The sequence below is a fragment of the Elgaria multicarinata genome, chromosome 1 (assembly GCF_023053635.1).
Source record: "Elgaria multicarinata webbii isolate HBS135686 ecotype San Diego chromosome 1, rElgMul1.1.pri, whole genome shotgun sequence".
In the NCBI taxonomy this organism is placed as follows: Eukaryota; Metazoa; Chordata; class Lepidosauria; order Squamata; family Anguidae; genus Elgaria; species Elgaria multicarinata.
In genome coordinates this window covers 90,100,732-90,113,863 of record NC_086171.1, presented here as the reverse complement: position 1 = coordinate 90,113,863, position 13,132 = coordinate 90,100,732, and the positions used below count along the sequence as shown (strand labels likewise).

Genomic DNA, 13,132 nt, shown 5'->3' with positions numbered 1-13,132 from the left:
GAGCTGTTTGTGGGCTGCTGCCATGGCTACGGCCAGATGTGGGTTGGCTCCTTGGGATGGGGCACAGGGCACAGAGGCGGTCATCGCCGCCGACACCTCAGAGGCATGATGGGAGATGTAGGCACAGAGTGGCCATGCAGACGATTGACCTCGGGTCATATGACACCCGCCACGACCCCCATCAGGAAGTGAGCGCATCAATGTTGACCCTCAACAGCACCAGCAGCACTTCAGCTGGCACTGGCACTGCCGCCGCTGCCGCCGCCAGGGCCGGCGGCGGCATCGCTGACGGCTGCGCAAGTTTGCGGTCTTTCGGACGTGCGCAAACCGTGCAGCGAGCGAAAAAAAAAACCGCGGCAATCAGGCCGGTGTGGCTGCGCAACCGTGCTCGCGGCGGCAGCAGCACAACCGGCGCAAACTTCCGCCATAAATCGAAGGCAGGTGTGGATCATGAGGCGTCACGGCTGAACGGGAAAATCCGCTTTCACCGCTCCTCAACGACGGAACACCCGGTAGGTCTAGCAACGCCCCATGTGAAAAGTCTTGGAAACATATGTGACTATCTTGCAAATCATATATTTTAAAAAATATAAATGAAAGGTTTTCATGAGATATGTTGTGTCCCCATACATTTCATTATTACAATTTATGTATGTGCCCGTATCTCTTATAAGGGGGTTGTTTAACCTCGGGTTTGCTAGTAAAACTGAATTACTGTGTCGCGAAATGATGCAGGTCTAAAAAGTGTGTCACCAACATGAAAAGTTTGGAAAGCTCTGTTCTAGGAGCAGGAACTTTTCAGCAGTAGCACCAAAACTGTGCAAGGCCCAGCAGGCCCAGACACCATTTAGACACCAGGTAAAAGCCTGACTCTTTCAGAAGTCATTTGCTGAAGTGTCGCACTTATTGTACGGCTCTTAGTTGTTTGATTCACTGTGCTGATGGATGGGTCACTGTTTTATTTTTGTTGATTTTACGTGCGTTTATCTTGGAGGTAGTTAAAGGCATCTTTAAGATGTCACAGGTTTCTTTATTGTTTTTATCTTAACAGCAGTGGCAGATCAGAAAAATGTATTTGGCAGTGGATGGGTTGAAGTGCATTTGTGTGTGTATATAGGGGAGGCAGGATGTGCTTTGTCCCACATGTTAGATTTCTGAAAGAGAAGTAGTGGTATATTGTACTTTAATACTTCCATCCTAAACATATCTTCTCTGAAGTAAGTCTATAGCTTTAGATAGAATTAATATTCAATTAAGTATGCTTAGGACTACAACCTTACTTTAATTTTAGTTATTTCATGGTCATCTCTCGCCACCAGCCATAGCAAACTTTGCACCAGCCTCAGACCTGGCATAAGGAATTTGCCTCTCATAGACTTCAGTACCACTATTACCTTTCTGTCCTGCCCACATTGGCATGACAGTACAGAGGATATGATGTAACTCAACACTCAATCACAGCATACCACCCCCAGTATATAAAGTTCAAGTCAGATGATAGGGCATACGCTATGGGGCTATCGCCTCTCTGCCTTCACATACACTTAAAGGTCACAAGGGGGAACTCTGGTAAGAGAAAACTATGCGGAATGGGCACTTTGTACACAAAGCGAGCACTTTACATTAAGTTTGTCTAATGAGCAAATATGGGAAGTTGCACACCTTGCTAACACTTCTCTGCCCAACAGGTCCCTTGGCTCAGGACTTGAGGCACAAACCCCCAACAGCCACCTCCACTCCACCAACTGGGAGAGAGTACCAGCACAAGAGGTATGCGCTGGATATTCCACACCAAGCAGGATATTCCACTATGAAAGCAGTATATAAAAGGCAGGAGCCACACTACTGCTTTATAGCAGTATTGAAGTGCACTGACAACGGTTGGGGCCCATGACACATCTACACCAAGCAAGATGCAGCACTATGAAAGTGGTATGAAAGCGGTATATGGTATGTATCATAGGCCCCAACAGTTGTCAATGCACTTCAATACCACAATAAAGCAGTAGTGTGGCTCCTGCCTTTTATATACCACTTTCATACCGCTTTCATAGTGGAATATTCTGTTTGGTGTAGATGAGCCCCAAATATGCCACATACAAGGGAAGGGAACACACTTGCTGTAATGGATAACTGCTGTGGCTGTCTGCCACCCTCCCCACTTTGCTATATATGAAAACTGGATCTTGCCCAAACTAACCTGCTTTACTCCTCTTTTTGGAAGCATGTCTCCCACACATGGGGAGCACTCATCCCCACATACGAAGGCCAGGCACCACTCCCTTTTCTCTCTCCCTCCCTCACAAACGCCAACTGTACATTTTGTTTCAGTATTAATGTGCTCCAGCTGCTGACTATTCCTTGTTATTTTATCTGTGGCCCCATTCAGAAGACACCTTAACCCATGTCTTTAACCACAGTGGTTAAGCCAGAAATCCGGGCTGTGTTCAGAAGACACCTTAAACTACAGCTTTAACCACGGTGTCTAAGGCTTTTTGCCTTAGTCACTGTGGATAAAGCCATGGTTTAAGGTGTCTTCTGAACACAGCCTGACTTTCTGGCTTAACCACCATGGTTAAAGGCATGGTTTAAGGTGTCTTCTAATGGGGCCAACATCATCTCTTGCTCTCTACTGCCACTGCTCTCTCACAGGTATAGGATCTCTCTCACATCCTGTTCCATGCAGCAGAGACCACAGCAGAGGTCCTACAGCAGAGACCAGGATGCTCCCAGCTGTTCATCTGCTGGAGTTGCTGACTTACTTACTCCAGGCAAGTTCCTCTACAGTTGTGCACTCCATAACAGACACAATGTTACAGGTGAAGGAGCTGGTGACTTAAGGGACCCTACCCCTGCTATGCTGCATCTCTGTCAAGCCATTGTCCAGGGCACAGGAGCCCTCCTAGCCTGGCTGGCTGACAACTGCATGCATGTTTTTCCCTTTCAGGATATCTTCCATCCCAGTTGCTTATCAATAAGGGCTTTGACATTGTCCCATGTGCTGTTTTGGATCAGGGTCCTCCAGCATGTAAAACATCAATGGTTTCACTCCTGCAGCCTCTGTGCTCTTGGCATCTATGCCTGGGTCTTGAGGAGAGAAATGTCACGTGAGGAGTTTGATTCCTATCTGCTGCTATAACTTATGGGTTAGGGTAATGTGTGGGGCTAACACTGCATGTTTGAGTCCTGGGAGTTCCCTTCCTTTTGCCCCAGACATTTGTTTTTGGGAGCATATTGCCCACTTCTTCCTGATTCAGCTTGAACTCCCATTTTCTGCTTCCCAACCTCATGCCCTACACAGTGAGCCAGTGTGGCTGGTGTAGTGGGGATGCTCTAGCACAGCCTTCCTCAACCTGGGGCGCTCCAGATGTATTGGACTACAACTCCCAGAATGCCCCAGCCAGCTCTGCTGGCTGGGGCATTCTGGTAGGCGCAGTCCAACACATCTGGAGCGCCCCAGGTTGAGGAAGGCTGCTCTAGCATCAGTACGTGTGATTGCTGGGTGTGTGCCCAGATTGACATAAGATCATTGGCAACCTTTATATGCAGGTGTCATTGTTGGCACAGACCCCGGTTAGTACTTGTAGCAGTGTTTCCAGAGATGAAGTGACACCCCTATTTTTCTGCTGGTTTTGTAATTTCTTTTATGGCATTCTCTCCTGCCCCCTGGACTGAGCAAGCAAAGGATTTGGCAGCCATTCTTCCAATGTATCTCTGGGCCCAGCATAGCTTAAGTATAGGTGCTCAGCCCTTTATTTGTATAAAATATGTCTACATGGCTATTTGCCAGGGCAACTCTCTGAAGCTGGGAAATTAAGATATCAATATGTATAATAAAATGATAAAACGTCACATTACTCACTTGTAGGGTGACCCTATGAAAAGGAGGACAGGGCTCCTGTATCTTTAACAGTTGCATAGAAAAGGGAATTTCATCAGGTATCATTTGTATATATAGGGAACCTGGTGAAATTCTCTCTAAATCACAACAGTTAAAGGTGCAGGAGCTATACTAGAGTGACCAGATTTAACAGAGGGCAGGGCACCTGCACTTTTAGCTGTGGTGATGAAGAGGAAATTTCACCAGGTCCTCCATATATACATTCAAGAGGCAGCTGGACAACCATCTGTCAGGGATGCTTTAGGGTGGATTCCTGCATTGAGCAGGGGTTTGGATTCGATGGCCTTGTAGGCCCCCTCCAATTCTGCTATTCTATGATTCTATGTCTCCCCTCAATCTTCTCTTCTCCAGGCGAAACATGCCCAGTTTTTTCAGTCTCTCCTCATAGGGCTTTGTTTCCAGACCCCTGGTCATCCTGGTTGCCCTCCTCTGAACACGCTCCAGCTTGTCTGCGTCCTTCTTGAATTGTGGAGCCAAAACTGGACGCAATACTCTAGATGAGGCCTAACCAGGGCCGAATAGAGAGGAACCAGTACCTCACGCGATTTGGAAGCTATACTTCTATTAATGCAGCCCAAAATAGCATTTGCCTTTCTTGCAGCCATATGACACTGTTGGCTCATATTCAGCTTGTGATCTACAACAATTCCAAGATCTTTCTCGTTTGTAGTATTGCTGAGCCAAGTATCCCCCATCTTGTAACTGTGCCTTTGGTTTCTATTTCCTAGATGTAGAACTTGGCATTTATCCCTATTAAATTTCATTCTGTTGTTTTCAGCCCAGCACTCCAGCTTATCAAAATCACTTTGAAGTTTGCTTCTGTCTTCCAGGGTATTAGCCATCCCATCCAATTTTGTGTCATCTGCAAATTTGATAAGCGTTCCCTGCACCTCCTCATTCAAATCATTAATAAAATGTTGAAGAGCACTGGGCTCTTGTCCTCTGGAATGACTCTGGGCGTTACTAGACGAGGCTGTAGCGCGTGTTACCTTCCGCAGTCGTGTCGAGGCTTCCAGATGACGTTCACGAGGATCCGTCGTTATCCTGCGGTGAAGCCTCTTTCTCCCGACTTTAAAAAAGTGAGTTCTAGTGCGCCTTTTCCTGCCAGCCCGCGGTAATTCGGAGTACGTGTGGGAGGATGTGAGGTCACTGCGGTCCGCACTGGTCAGGAAAAGGCGTGCTAAGGGGAGTGGCCAGTGGCTTCGGTCAAGCCGCCTCTGCCATTTGCACCCAGTCCACCAGCTGGGGCAGTGCAGCTGAGCGGCTTTTTTTAATTATTCCCACAGTGGCAGTTTGCGCAGGAACGGAGGAACGGAAAAGTGGCTGGTGTGCTGCTGGGGGTGGGTGCGGGATGTGCGCCTGTTTTTCCTATTTCAACCTCTGCGGGGGTCACTTTTCGGAAAGGCGGGCATCCCACAGTCATGGGAAGTTGGTGACTCCTCGGGTGGGCAGCCACAGCGGCTGCATAATGGCAGTGCTGTACGCTGCGCCGAAGATGTAAAGGCTAGTGGGGACTGAGGGGGTCGCTCCAGGCATGAAGGGCTGTGTGCCTGTTGGTGTGGGTACACGGCTGGAAGAGGGCACAGCTGTTTCTGGGCTGCTGCCATGCCTACGCCCAGATGTGGGTTGGCTCCGTGGGATGGGGGGGGAGGGCACAGAGGCGGTCATCGCCACCGACACTTCAGAGGCATGATGGGAGATGTAGGCACAGAGTGCCCATGCAGACGACTGACCTCGGGTCATATTACACCTGCCACGACCCCCATCAGGAAGTGACCGCATCAGTGTTCACCCTCAACACCGGCACTCGCTGGTGCCTGAGGGGGCTGGTAGGCAGCGGCAGCAGCAGCAGCAGCAGCAGCAGCAGCACTTCAGCTGGTACTGCCACTGCCGCCGCCGGCGGTGCCGCGGCGGCATCGCTGACGGCAGCGCAAGCGATCTACGCTGTTTGTGGTCTTTCGGACTTGCGCAAACCGTGCGGCGAGCGGAAAAAAACCCCGCGGAAATCAGGCCGGTGTGGCTGCGCAGCCGTGCTCGAGGCGGCAGCAGCACAACCGGCGCAAACTTCCGCCACAAATCTAACGAAGGTGTGGATCATGAGGCGTCACGGCTGAACGGGGAAATCCGCTTTCACCGCTCCTCAACGATGGAACACCCGGTAGGTCTAGCAAAGCCCTCAGTCTACTCAGGCAGGCCATTGGGTCCTCTTGGACAGGAAAAGGTCTCAGAAGGCTTCTTGGTTGAGCTTTGCCTGAGCTTCAGTGTAATCCTGTATCCTTTGATCCTAACTCCTGGTTTTCCCTTTGGGCTTGACTTGCTCTTTGGTCCTACTTTCTGCCATTATTGCTTGACTGTGGCACAACCCCAGGTTCCTAGATCATTTCAGACTGCTATTTAAGCTGTACTTCTGGCAAGTCTGAGAAATTTTGTCTTAGTGCAGAATATTCTATGGTCCAAACTAGCAGTGTTTCCAGGGCTCCTAGCATTATCAGTCAGAACGCATTGTGCAGCTATTCTGTCTTTTTCTCCTTAGTGGATTTTTGGCAGTAAGAAAAAAGGTAGACACAGTGGTAGAAAACATTTTGTGAAGACAACAATGTCCAGACAATGTCATTTATTGCCATCTTGATGCTCTCAAGGGCTAAAACTCTTTCTGTGTTTGCAGAATAGTCAAACGATGCCCCCATTTCAATTCTAAGATAGGTCAAAAATTGCAACCCCTGCCAAGAGGTGCCCATGAAATCTTCACTTATTGGTAGGCAGGAAGACATCGTAACCCCCAACCAAACTTAGAATTACTCAAATAGAGTCCCATGAAGAAGGGATTTCAAACGATGAAATGCTCAAGAGGCATGATGATTTCTGATGTTTAATCTGAGGTACCCCCTTTCTACCACTCCCACTGTGTCTCCAGGGTGTCAACTTAGTTCGCTAATAGAGGGGTGAAGTGGGGACCTGCAACAAATGTTGCAGTGTCTCCTCAACTCCTAACAAAAGTGTTCCTGTTCTTGAACAGGAACCTTGCAATGCTGTTCAGAGCTGGGGGAGGGAGGGAGGTTTCAGAAAGAGGGAAAGGAAAACAGATACCATTTTTCTTCCCCCCCCCCCACTTGCTATATAATACTGAAGAAGCTGGTGCTGGCAGTCAACACCCTGAGGAGAGAATTTCTAGAGAGCAGGAAAAAGAAAAAGTCTGTAGCATAGGGAGCATAGCACAGGGAGGGATCTTTTTTAACATCATGGCACCCCTCCCCCAGTTTTCTTCTCCCCCACTGAAGAGGGTTGCAAATGCAAAAAAATAGCATATTTAAGGCGACGGTCAGCATTTTATCTCTTTGTCACCCTCAGAGATTTTCATAGAACATTAACAAAACAGGCAGACAGACAGAAAGCAGGTAATCGGCTTACATACTGTTGCCTTATACCAAGTCAGGACCATTGGTCCATTTATCTCAGAATTGTCTACACCAGCCTTTCCCAACCTGTTGCCTTCCAGATGTTTTGGACTTCAGTTTTCACCAGACCTAGCCAGCTTCTCCAATGGTCAGGAATGCTGAGAGCTGCAGTCTAAAACCGGGAGGTAGATTTGGGATGACCCATCTTTCCCAAAGGCAATTCCAATGTTGTCAGAACAACCATTTCAGATATTTCACCTCCTACTAAACAAGGAGGTGCTTTCTCCTCCCCTCCATCCCAAATCCAAAGTGCCTCTTATGTGTAACCTCAGCAGGTTTTCATGCCTGAGCTTCAGTGTAATCCTGTATCCTTTGATCCTAACTCCTGGTTTTTCCTTTGGGCTTCACTTGCTCTTTGGTCCTACCTTCTGCCATTATTGCTCGACTGTGGCACAACCCAGGGTTCCTAGCTCATTTCAGACTGCTACTTAAGCTGTACTTCTGGCAAGTCTGAGAAATTTTGTCTTAATGCAGAATATTCTATGGTCCAAACTAGTTGTGTTTCCAGGGTTTTCATGAGACAGAAGCCAGGCTGGTATGCAAAAGAAAGCATGCCCCCCAGCTCTTGCTCTTTCCACTTTCTTGCCCTCCCATCCATCACTGAGGCTGTTGCTGCAGGCAGCTAAATTGACAATAAGACGCATGATTTGGTCAAGCACATAAGAGGAATGAGAACATTCTTCAGGAGGAACAAAGGGCACTACATTTTTCCTCCTCCAGGCTGTGAAACTATACATTGAAGTCATGTGTTCTGTAATAATACAAAAACTGGGGGTACTAATGAGCGATACAGGTTAGACATATGAGTAATGATAATGACATCAGTGAGAATCTCCTTAGGCTTGACAGGACCGAATAGGTTTGATTAAATTTCATATATTATGTGATATTGGAATATGGTGTGTAAATGCAATGACATGACGATGGGGCTCTGTATTGTTCTATCAACTTCTCATCCAAAAAAGCCTCAATGGGCTTTTATATGCCATCCACCAGTGCCAGATGGGAAGATAAATTCCATCCCTCAATGAAATGGATGGTCAACACAATTACCCCCAAGCAATTTGCAGCCCTTAAAAAGAAAGAACACCAAAGAATCCTAACAAAGCAAAATAAATAAATTAGATGGCAGTCCAGAAATCATTCTCATTCATCTATTTTTTAAATTAACGATACAGATACACTATCATGGATAGACTAGAAATCTATGAAGGTGAGATTAGGGCTTAAAGCATGTGGCATGCATTAAAAATTAAACCAATGCACAAAGAGAGAGGCAGCTGAGCTACACGGGGCTCAGATTGCCCTACATTTTCTTATAGCATCTTCACAACATTTAAGTAAAACAACATTACAGGGATAACCAGACAAAGAGCTCTAACTCTGCAAACCTACATTCCATCTGGAGAAAGGAGAGAATAGGAAACAGGTTTATACATGTCAATGTGACTAAATACAACACCAATGACATTGCAACCTGTAAAAACTGAGGGAATTTGTGGGGGGGGGGGGAGGTACAGCCCCTTCCAGAATCTTGGTTAGGGTAGGTTCCACTAGGAACCCGTCATGCCTCCAAGTAAACCTACAGCTCTCCTTACGATTTCCTTTAGGGTCTGGGCACCTTAAAGGGGGAGGGAGTAGAGACTCTTAATGAACAACTGATGGGGTGACATCAGTTGCCCCATAAGTTCAGACCTTCATATTTTTCATCAACCATCAGTCTATTATTGGCCACTGCTGCTTCTTGCTTCAACATCGCAGTTGAGCTAGTGTTCAGCCTGAATACCCCACTTCCTGCCTTTTCCAATTACCTTGCTTAGGAGGCTGCCTGCCTGCCAACTGATTGTATAGAGCAGCCTCTCACAGCATGGTACTCTCCAACTCCCATCAACCTTGGCCATGCTGGCTGGGGCATATGGGTGTTGTGATCTAAAACATCTGGAAAGCACCACACAGGGACAGACTGGTAAAAATAAAGACATTTCCCGACCACAAATTTTGGAATCTTCCTTGTAGGCCAAGATGGCCCCCTTTGCTTTTTGTGTTCCTCCTAACAGTTGTTTTGAAAGTGTTCCTGCCTTAAGCTTGAAAGCCACCAGGTCTTGGCTGGGAATCAACTAACACTCTTAACTGTTAGCACTGAATGCATTCCTTCATCTCCTCTCTTGGAAGCTTCAGTGCTTGCTTCAAATGGGCACGCTCTGAATTAGTGCATTAGCTTCAATAAACTCAAGCCACAGCTGCAATGGTTATTTGCCTGTAAGGCCTTTGGTAGACTATGGGGGCCAGTTTTGCTCAACTGCTTATTTTTCTGCAATTTCATTTAAGCTAGGGTGACCATATGGAAAGAAGGACAGGGCTCCTGTATCTTTAACAGTTGTATTGAAAAGGGAATTTCAGCAGGTGTCATTTGTATATATGGAGAATCTGGTGAAATTTCTTCTAAATCACACCAGTTAAAGCTGCAGGTGCCCTGCCCTCTTTTGAATCTGGTCACTCTAGTATAGTTCCTGCAGCTTTAACTGTGGTGATGAAGAGGGAATTTCACCAGGGTCTCCATATATACAAATGACACCTGCTGAAATTCCCTTTTCTATGCAACTCTTAAAGACACAGGAGCCCTGTCTTCCTTTTCATATGGTCACCCTATTTAAGCCCTATTCCAAATTTGTATGACCCTGATGACTACCTTAACATCACATCTACACACAACCTAGGAAGTTCAGAAAGAGGATCTAGAATGGTCTGTATTGTACCGAGACTATTTGTATATGTGCAAATTAACAAAGAATGCCTCATTTTGTGTTCTATTCTTGCAAGTCCTAATGTCATATCCTAACAGGAGGATGAATTTTCTGTTTGTGGACTGTGCATAACAAAGAATTATAAATGCACACATACTGCTCTTCCTCCCCTCCTCCTTGCAAACTGGTCAGATATGACCTCATGTATTATGATCTCCCCTTGGGTTGCCTTTGTTTCTCAGAACTCTGTATCAATCCACATTATGATGTTATCTGATTAAAACATAGATCTATGTTTAAAAATCAGAGAGAAACTATATTAAACTGCACCAAACATATTAAAAGACTGGAACTATATCTTTAAACAAGGACTTTAAAATACTATGTACATTATGAGAGAAAACAGAGAGAGTGACATTGTTTTGTAGGAACAAAACCTGAAGTGTCATCTCATGGTTTAAAAGATCAGCAAAATACTCATACGGCTCACAAAATAGTCATATAATATTTAACATGATTCACCCTAATAAAGCGGAATCCCAGCCACAGTAAGCGACAGCTGCAGATCGATGAAGATCTTATAACTGTTCCACACCCTTTGAAATGCTTTGTCACTGAAGTGATTGATCTGTCATCAAGAGGCTCTTGATTGCTTCAGAGGGGAAGCTAAAGATTAAACTACCGTCTTCCTGTGTCTTTCAGTCTATTGGACAGAGACACAGGGCAGGTGAAGGAAGAGCGCTTATCCTAAACCAGTCTTCCCCAACCTGGTGCCCTCCAGATACGTTGGATGACCACATCCATCACTGCCATACAGCATGGCCACTGTGGATGCTGGAGGTTGTAGTCAAACACATCTGAAGGGTACCAGTTGGAGGCCCGGGAATAACAGTAGCTGTAATCCAATCCATCTGGAAGGCACCAGGTTGGGGAAAGCTCTCTGAGACGTAGCACATCTCAGCCGACCCAGACAAAGAGCGTGCTGGGCCTCTAACAACAAAACATCTTCCATGTCTTAGGGCGCAAGCCTGTGCATATTTAAAAAACCCTACAACTCCCAGAGCATTGGTTGGGGATTGATGGGAGGTGTAGGGCTTTTTCCAGTCTAAATATGCCTAGGGTTGTGCCCTTAGAATAGTAAGCCCAAGGAACATGAACTTGCATTTAGATTCCTTCCATCGCTTCGCTAACCTTGGCAAGCTACGTTTCCAAAAAAAGAAGCATCAATAAGAAACACCGGATCCCAGTTCTGCTTCTCATGGTAAGCGCACCCATCCCTTTCTTCCCAGCGGTCCCTTTCCTCTCTGACTCCCTTCTCTTAAGCAACCCTCGACAGATTCAGATGGCGGTGGAAACGGGCTCTATTGTTTGCTTTCTACGGAGCATTGCTAAGGAATTCCTGTACAACCCAGCATGGCAGGCAATTATCACCGCCAGAGCAAGGGCTGAAGTAGCAGACGCATCCTGGCACTTTTCCTTCTACGCTCTAGACGTTCCACCAAAGGCATGATGGACATGCTCTGTTGTTTTGGGCTCCGGCGGGGAGTGGGGGACGGGGGACGCCCCCCCATGCTTTTGTATATGTACATTATGTAAGGTGAGCAGCGATGAACCGAAATCATTTTATTACCATTTATTTAAAGCATTTTTTTAGCACCGCCTCACCATTTCTGGCATCGAAGCGCTTTACAATCACATATAAAACAATTCCATTAAAACCCTCAACCCACATTAAGACAATTCCATTCAATCAAGGCTCTTCCCTCTCCTTCCACCTCCCGTAGGATCGCTCCAGACGGCGCCCCCTAGTGCGTGTCAGGGAGAACTACTTCTTGCCCGTAACAAAGCGGCGGTGCTGGGCTTTTGCCCCTGCCCTGCCCTGCCCTGCCCTGCCCTGAGCCATGCATGCCCGGGCCCGCTGGCAAGAGGGATCCCTGCAAAAGCCCCCCTCCTCCGACGGAGCAGCCTTAACCAGCTTTCTTCCCGGCGTCAGCCTGCCCCTCAGGCAGGAATAGCCGCGATGCCACCCCGGCACGCGTTTCATGCGCCGTAGGGAAAACACCCTGCTTTAAAGCCCGCGTCTGCTGCCCCGAGGGCGAGAAAAGCAGGCATCGGCTGCTAAAAATAGGCGGCTGGTCAGCCTGACCCGGTATTATTAGCCGCCGCCGCCGCCGCCGCCGCGCTCGGGGGAGACTGCGGGTGCGCAGGCGGTGGGGGGCAGGCGCGCTGGGCGAGCCGGCGGCTCTCGGTGCGGCGAGGGCGCGCTGTGGCGCGAGGGCCACCCGGGTACTCACACCACTAGCCTGGAGATGATCCAGGAAACCATGGCGCTGCGGCGGGGCTCCGGGGGCGGCAGGCAGGCAGGCAGGCGGGCAGGCAGGCGGCAAGCAGGGGAGCGGCTCTTCTCCCCCCGCCCCGGCTTCAGTCGGTCCGTCTGCCGTCGCTAGAATGAGCCGGGCAGGCGCCTCAGCCATTCGGCATGCCAGCCGCAGCGCGCAGCCTCACTGGGGAGCGGCCGGAAGCAGCGGCAGCAGCGGCAGCCAACGCTGGCCGAGCAGGCGGGCTCACGCGAGCGGGCCGAGGGTGCTGACCCTGCCTGCTCACACCTGGCCCGGGCCCGTCACTGTCCCTCTGCCTGCTGCCCCTGGAGAAGGGGCCGGCCCTTCAGGGAGCCCTTCTTCAGGCGGCAGCAGCCCCCGCCTGCCTGCCTTGGCCCAGGCTCAGTGGGGACGCGCGCGGGATGGCAGCAGCGCGAAAGGTGTCGCTGACGGACCTTCCACGAATCACAGAATAGCAGAGTTGGAAGGGGCCTCCAAGGCCATCAAGTCGAACCCCCTGCTCAACGAAGGAATCCACCCTAAAGCATCCCTGACAGATGGTTGTCCAGCTGCCTCTTGAATGCCCCTAGTGTGGGAGAGCCCACAACCTCCCTAGGTAACTGGTTCCATTGTCGTACTGCTCTAACAGTCAGGGAGTTTTTCCTGATGTCCAGCTGGAATTTGGTTTCCTTTAACTTGAGCCTGTTATTCCAT

The 13,132-nt window shown here is 48.5% G+C and overlaps 1 protein-coding gene across 6 annotated transcripts in view; it reads right to left on the bottom strand.

Annotated features, from left to right (window-relative positions):
* Window positions 1-12,455, bottom strand: part of REEP1 (receptor accessory protein 1) — a 74,927-nt gene extending 62,472 nt beyond the window's left edge. For 5 of the 6 annotated variants that reach the window (XM_063131857.1, XM_063131822.1, XM_063131830.1 and 2 more), the window contains exon 1: window positions 12,395-12,455. In XM_063131857.1, coding sequence (XP_062987927.1) covers window positions 12,395-12,426 — 32 coding nt within the window. In that variant the 5' untranslated portion in view covers window positions 12,427-12,455. The remainder of the gene's footprint in view (window positions 1-12,394) is intronic. The other variant, XM_063131845.1, reaches the window with a different exon arrangement.
* Window positions 12,456-13,132: the final 677 nt, after the last annotated feature.